The sequence below is a fragment of the Nicotiana sylvestris genome, chromosome 2, assembly GCF_000393655.2.
Source record: "Nicotiana sylvestris chromosome 2, ASM39365v2, whole genome shotgun sequence".
Lineage (NCBI taxonomy): Eukaryota > Viridiplantae > Streptophyta > Magnoliopsida > Solanales > Solanaceae > Nicotiana > Nicotiana sylvestris.
In genome coordinates this window covers 154,010,702-154,018,382 of record NC_091058.1, presented here as the reverse complement: position 1 = coordinate 154,018,382, position 7,681 = coordinate 154,010,702, and the positions used below count along the sequence as shown (strand labels likewise).

The 7,681-nt window shown below is 33.5% G+C and overlaps 1 protein-coding gene across 1 annotated transcript; it reads right to left on the bottom strand.

Annotated features, from left to right (window-relative positions):
• Positions 1 to 2,487: 2,487 nt before the first annotated feature.
• LOC104240478 (BURP domain-containing protein 6-like) lies at positions 2,488 to 5,716 on the bottom strand. Its single transcript, XM_009795323.2, has 3 exons — positions 5,611 to 5,716; positions 4,574 to 4,685; positions 2,488 to 3,557 (listed from the first exon to the last, which is right to left on the bottom strand). The coding sequence occupies exons 1-3, from the start codon at positions 5,647 to 5,649 to the stop codon at positions 2,629 to 2,631; spliced, it is 1,080 nt and encodes a 359-aa protein (XP_009793625.1). The 5' UTR covers positions 5,650 to 5,716; the 3' UTR covers positions 2,488 to 2,628.
• Between the last annotated feature and the right edge of the window lie 1,965 nt (positions 5,717 to 7,681).

The following is a 7,681-nucleotide window of genomic DNA, read 5'->3' as shown; positions in this document are numbered from 1 at the left end:
ATCCGAGCTCAAAATGTTAGAAATGGCAAAAATCTCGAAACCTTCGCTTATATAGGTTCTGCCTAGGCTTTTCGCATCTGCGGCAACTTAGCCGCTTCTGCAGCCTCACATGAGCGACAAAATGCCCGCTTCTGCGATGTCCTCCGCATCTGCGGCTACCACATCCGCTCCCACAGACACGCACCTGCGTGAAATCCTCCACTTCTGCAGAGCTCAGCTCCCTTTCCTTTATTCGCTTATGTGGTCTTCATCCCGCATCTGCAGTCTTGCAGGTGCGGAAAAATCTTCGCACTTGCATCCATCTGCCTTCTCTCCTCCATCTCCATATCTGCGGACCTTCATCCGCACCTACCGGCTCGCATCTGCGGTTCCCCCACCGTAGGTGCGATTACACTAGTAGCACACAGACTTTAACAACTTCTCAATTCAAATTCCAAGTCCGTTAACCACCCAAAATCGATTTGAGGCTTCCAAAACCTCAACCAAATATACCAACAAGTTCTAAAATATGATACGAACTTAATCGAACCCTCAAATCACGTCAAACAATATCAAAAATATGAATTGCACACAGATTCAAGCCTAATGAACTTTGAAATTTCCAAATTCTACAAATGACGTCAAAACCTATCAAATCACGTCCGATTGACTTCAAATTTTCCACACAAATCACAATGACCCCATGACCTTACTCCAACTTTCAGAAATCCAATTCGACCCCGATATCAAAATGTTCACTCCCGGCCAAACTTTCTAAAAATTCAACTTTTGTCATTTCAAGCCTAATTCTACTACGGACCTCCAAATCACTATCCGGACACGCTTCTAAGTTCAGAATCACCCAATGAAACTAACGGAACAATCAAAATTCAAATATGAGGTTGTTTACACATACTTCAATATCCGTTCAACTTTTTCAATTTAAGCTTTCAATTATGAGACTAAGTGTCTTAATTCACTCTAAAATCTCTCCGAACCCGAATCAACTAACCCGGTAGGTCATATAACAGGCATAGAGCATAAAAGGAGCAGTAAATAGGAGAATGAGACTACAACTCTCAAAACGACCGGCTAGGTCGTTACAGTCCCGAAATCAAATTTCGATCTCGATAGCTAAAAATCAACCTGCGGTCAACCTTTTCAACTTCAAATTGTTAAATTTCCGCAAATCAACACGATTCGACCTACAGACTTCCGAAATCAATTCCGCGCATACGCCAAAGTCCGAAATCACGATACAAACCCACCTGGATAGTCAAAATACGATCCGGTATTGGCCGTAGTCAACTCAATTATTTTAAAGGCAAAATTTCATATTTTCTTCAATTTTTCACATAAAAACTTTGTGGAACAAGACACGAACTGTGCACGCAAATTGTGGAACACTAAATGGACCCAGTCAAGGTCTCAAAACACAGAAATAAAGGCTAAAACTCAAATAACCTATCAGGTTATGACAAATAGTAAACAGGAAAAGGCAAACAACGACTTCACTAAAGGTGTCTTGTTGCACACTAGAGATTCAATTAGTTATGGGGCCCATAGATTGAGGTTGGTAATCGACTCTCAATATTTCCTTATTCTTACATATATAATATTTGACCGTTATATCTAACTCATACTTGTTTTGTTTTGCAGAAAAAGGGAAGACGGCGAGATTCGTCTCATGCTGAGGACTTTGAGGAGGCATATAAAGAAAAAAATCCTAATGGTACAAGAGAATATTGAGTAGAAGCGCGTGCATCAGCGACATGTATATTTCTAAATTTATGATTATTTTTTTGTATTAATATTATTAGTTTATTATATAATATATTAGTTATCATCTGTATTTTAGGAGGGGTATCAAAAAAATTTGAAAGAATGGCAACAAACCGACCTCCCCCAACTCAACCATCAACAGATGATTTGATTTCAATATGGATAGAGGCGGCATGTGGAGTAAAGAAAGATAGAGTCTACAGACTTGGAGTACGGCGACCTTCAAGCCATCCAGATGCATTGTTATCTGGTGCTTCTATTTTGAGAAATTAAGAATAAGTGGAATCTAGATTTGAAGCAACAAAGGGAAGTAATGATCTATATCTGATGATGAATAGACTGAATCTGACGAGGTGTAGTGTTTTAGGTATGTGGTTTGGTTGAATGTTATGTTTAGAGTTGGTTGTAACAGACATGATTTAATTGAAGGTTATTAGACTTGAATGTGAGCATGAAGTCTAGACTTGTTTGATTAAAGTGTTTGAACTTGCATGTGGGCTAGTGTTTGAAAAAAAAAAATCAAATACGCATGATGTTATCAAAAATTGATGTTGTGTGTAAAATTTAAGTAGAGTACCACGGACTCACTGCGTTGGTGTTTTCACAATATAAAGATCCATTGGGAATTAAACTAACAATTCGCAGCATACTCAAAGCTTTATACCTCGAAAACTTTTCACAAGGATATGGAATCAATGATATCTTTGGGGACCATATATACCAAAAAAAAAAAAAATCCCATAAAGCCAGGATCATTTCCATTTATTAAAAAGATACATTACAGAGGAAACGCATAGCACCAGAAAGGAAAACAGCCACTCTTTATAAAGAGCAAGCGTAAACTTTTATTTCATTAGCTTAGTGGTCCTATTTAGAAGGGACAAAGACGATTTGATCATCTTGAAGAAAATGGCAAATTGGTGTAGTTCCAGGCTTAACTTTGAGAAATACAAAAGGAAATGCCTTTGGGTTCCAAAATGATGTATCTTTGTGGCACACTGACAGTGCTTTCACTTTTGTTCCATCATCACCAACCATAGATACCATAAATGTTTTGGTACTTCCTCCAACATGACAATAATGCAGTGCATATGCGTAGTTAAGCTTGTGGCATACCATGTTATCCCCATCAGCTATCTGTTCAACTTCTTCAATGGTGTATCTTTGCGATTTCTGAGTTTCTCCTTCTACCTCTGATGTAATTGCAAGGATATTGTTTGTCCCGAGCATGGATAAGCTGAAATCTACCATAGACTCCAAAGAAGTTGCACATATTTTCTTTTCTTTATGTTTTACTTCTGGCTCTTCACAAAGTTTGATTGTTTTCACAATTGCTTGAGCATCCTTTGATCCACTATCTATTGAAAAATGGTTGAGAATTTCTGAGATTTTCTTCATCGAGAAGGGAATTGATTCCACAAATTGCCGAGGCAAAAAGGGTGCTTCATTTTTATTTAGGAGAGAGGGAAAGCTGATCGCTTTTCCTTTCTCCAAATCCTCTTCTAATAAGAAGTACTGTTTCAAAGGGTGATCATCTTTAAGATCATCAGTTACTTGTCGGAGCTCATTCTTGTTAGTATCACAATTCATGCTAGGATTTTCCTTTTTTAGCACGCGACGATCATATTTTGTAGCAGCTTTCTCTTTAGTATCAGTGTTGCTGTGTAGTTCCATTTCACGAAGATATTCCTCTGTAGCAGCATCATGCCAGCTAATGGCTATATATCCACTTAAACCGTAGTATACTTTCTTCTGAATGTTATTGTTATCTTGTTTTAGCTCAGGAACAACATCATCTGTAAAATCACGACAGCAATAATCACTTTCACCAAATAGTTGAATAATGGCAAAATTAAGTGGTTTCAATGATTCTGTTTCAAGAAAAGAAGTTTTCTTCGATCATGTCAGGGAAGAATGTGGAAAATTCATTTCATTCACTTTATTCGTTTTTCTTTTGGCCTTCTTTAATTAGCATAGAGATTAAAGACTGAAGAATTTATGATAAACATATAATTATATTGATAAGTTCAAACTATATCCATATATACCCATTTTTCCAACACATTATTATTTTAATTACTGCTTGCGATCTTGACAAAAAGCTAAGCTGATTTTCAAAATTCATTCTACCTTTTCCAGTTTCATTGTGTGTTAGAAAATACAAAGAATATACTTAGGCTGGTATTGTTTGCTTCAAAACTCTGTACATCAATTGAATTCATAGCACTTACTAAATTTACTTTTAGTTTTGTCTTTTTTACGGGAGATATTTATTTTACACATAAAAAACATGAAATTAATTGAAACACAAGCGATCTTTGCATGGTCATTTTCTTTTATTCAAATTATAAAGGGGTATGTTCACCAATTTTCCTCTCTGTGGTATGTTTGCCTTTCCGGCAATACAGTAATATTCCGAATTCGTCAATTGGTTTTGTAGCTCAATCTTTATATAATTATTTGGAGTAGTATGTCCATTTGTACAAGATATTTTTATTTTTATAAATAAGAGATATGAAAATAACACAAAAGATCTTTGCAGGAAGCAATTTTTTTCTTTTTCTATTCAAAATTTAAATAGCTATGTTCACCCATTTCCTCTTAATAAACAAATATAATTAAGTCACAATATGCATAAAGACATGTGAAGACAAATAAAGAAGGGATTGACAAAAAGTTTCTCAACATGTAACGTAAAACATGATGAGAATTTATATAACCGATCCCAATATTTTGGGATTGTAGCACGATTTTTGCTGTTGTTATATGTATTATGTAATGTAAAATAATACCCCTCGAGTTGAAGACAAACCTGATTGGGGAAGGAAATCTTTGATGACTTTGGGGATTTGAGTGTTGGGCAATTTCACTTTCCAATAAACCTCAGGAGATATCGCTGCATGAGTACTTGCCAAAAGAGCAAGCTACATATATAAAACAATAAATAGTTTTTTCTATCAGTATCTTGTTGGTAATTTGTGTTCGAAAGCAGATAATCCGAGAAGTAAAGAAATGTTAGTTTAATAAAACTAGACATGAAATAATTTTCGAGCCCACAAGTTGCTTATGTTTTTTAAGGCATTTAATTCTCTTACTGTTGTCCAAGATTATGGATTACTTCCTCCCAAGATAGAACATAGAAACTATTCTGTAATACTGACAATCGAAATTACAGAACTATAGCGAACTCAACGAATGGAGCAAATCACACTTGACACTTATGTTATTTTGGAAAAATAATACAACAATGTAGAAAAGAGAGGAAAAGTTTTTAGATTTTCCATGTATGAAAAATGAGGCCAAGCCTCTAAATTTATAGGCGATGAAAGGATAAGATGAAGAGGTACAATCCAAGACGTGCCTCTTCCATTTCCCATTTACACCCTTTAGTAAAAACCCAACATATCTTCTAGTGGCGGATCTACATAGGCTTTTGGGTGCTTAAGCACCCATTACATTTGACCATATTTAGTAAATTGCAGAGACAATTATAAAAATATTTAAATAATATTGAGTGAGCACTCATAACTAAACTCATTTTCTCTCTTCTTTTGAAATTTTAATCGGAACACCTATAACTCTAAAATCATGGATCCGTCACTGACATCTTCCATGTAAACAATAAGCCTTCCTTTTTTCAAATACTTATGATTTAATCTGTCATTGAGTACTTTATGAGCATATAAGTATTGATTGAAGTATCATGCGAAAATTATATACCTTCTCAAGTATAGATATTCTTTTAAAATCAGTATGTATATGTATTGTTTTCAGAATTTAATGATAACTAGGCAAGGATGAAACTTAAATAAATTGTGAAAGACAAAACCATATAAAAATGCTACTCACCAAGAAGATGGTGAGGGAGTAGCGCAGTTGCAACTTCATTGCTACGATAGATATTGTAGAATAGCTAAAGAACTAAAAGCAAAACTTGGATGGAGGTAGAACAGAAACTGCCCGTATTTATAGGCAAAAAATGCACTACGCACTCACTTAGTGAAAACATAAATTAATGCCGTGGATTACTTATAAATTACGTGTTGAGCAATACGTGGGATGCTGACGATAAACAGATCTCGATGAATAAAGTAATCAAGGATTATGATATTTCATATTATCTGTTGTTGCCAACTAGAGTACTAATTTTTTTAAAAAAAAGGAATCTATTACAGTTTTTTCGAATTTTCCGGTTATTCTAAAAAGTTTCTAGTATAATCCAGAAATATAAATATCCAGTTCTTTTGTCTCCAAAAGACTTGTTTCCATGTGAAATAACAATCCAAAGACCAAAATGATCCACATGTATTATTATTATTATTATTTTTTTTTTGTGATAACTATAAAGGTCAATGGTCAGTAAAGTATTCAAGTTTGATACTCGAGATTATAACCTACGTTTTATATTCTTAATTGAATAATGCTATTCAGCTTTATCTCCGTTGCTCATTATTTTCACTTCTGACTTCTATTAATTTAGATGGCTAGAGTAGCGTACAAGTAACATTAGAGCTTTTCTATATTAATATATTTTATCTGGTAGCTAATCAATGCATACTTGTAATAATTTTTTGTATATACTGTATAAATTAAATGACTGGAGGCGTTGGCGTACAAGTAATATTAATAATTTTTAATGAACTATTTTTTTCTGGTAGCTAACCAATGCACATTTATACTTCTCTATATAAATAACGTATTACTTAGATATTTAGAGATTTTAACGTACAAATAACATTAGTATTTCTATCTGATCTATTTTTATTTATTAGCATCCAATATTTTTCTATACATATAAATGTTGTATAACTTAGATGACTAGGGGCTTGGCGTACAAATAATATTGGTGTTTCCCTGTAAAATTTTGACGATCTGATAAGTTTTTTTTATCACTAGCCCTTATTTTCATGATACGAGACCTCCCGTAGCTTCATGTGATGTTTCTTGATTTGTGTGCCTAATCTGTGATGCTTTTCGAAAAGCTTTTACTTGAAAATTTTGACTAAAAATGCGGCTAAAGTTCACCACGGTCAACATTTTGGGTAAACGATCACGGGTCAGTATTTTGACGATTCTGGTAGGTTCATACTTTGATTTTGGATTCTGGCGTATGCCCGGAATTTAAATTGGAGGTCCCTAGGTTGATTTGACTGTTTTGCCGAAAGTTTGTAACTTGAAAATTTGAAAATTTCTTAGGTTTGACTCTAGGTTGACTTTATGGCTATCGGGTTAGAATTTTAGTTTTGAGACTTGGTATAGGTCCACTTTGTTATTTAAAATATGTATGCAAAATTTGGTGCAATTCAGAGTTGGTTTGATAGGATTCGGACGCTTGGTTGTGATTCTAAAGGTTCTTGAGTTTCACTCTGAATTTCATGCGTTTTGATGTCTGATTCATGGTTCTAGATGTTATTTTGGTGTTTTGATTACGCGAGGGAGTTTATATTATGTGTAGATACCCAATTTTGCTCTCATATTTTTTTAAATACCATATATACTTTCATAAAATCATTTTTGCATCATCACCTACAAGAGTCATATAAGTACTTTATGTAACTTTTTTATAATATTTAAGGCTTTAAAATTAATTTTCTTACATTTTAATTATTCAAATATTTATTAATTACTCCTTCAAATTATTTTTGTGATGACTTAATCATCAAAATTTATTGTTTACACCTACATATATGCTTTATAACATTTTACTTTATTTTATATTTTGCAATAATAGCCTATGCTTTACAATTATGCATCTATCATTTTTATTCAGGATCAAAATATTTTTTTATATTTTTATAATATCCAACTATTATTTTAAAATATTAAATTTCATTAATAGTATATTTTATATTTATTTAGCTATTTTATTAAGTTATTTTCCCATAATTTTTTAAATTTTAAATCTGGCACAAAACAGACC

Bases quoted from the DNA above. Each gene is read 5' to 3' on its own strand.
- LOC104240478 (XM_009795323.2), bottom strand. From the start codon at position 5,649: ATGAAGTTGCAACTGCGCTACTCCCTCACCATCTTCTTG. The intron at 4,686-5,610 runs GTGAGTAGCATT...TTATATATGTAG, and splicing joins ACTCCCTCACCATCTTCTTG to CTTGCTCTTTTGGCAAGTAC. The intron at 3,558-4,573 runs GTTTGTCTTCAA...GTGATTTTACAG, and splicing joins AGATTTCCTTCCCCAATCAG to ATGATGTTGTTCCTGAGCTA.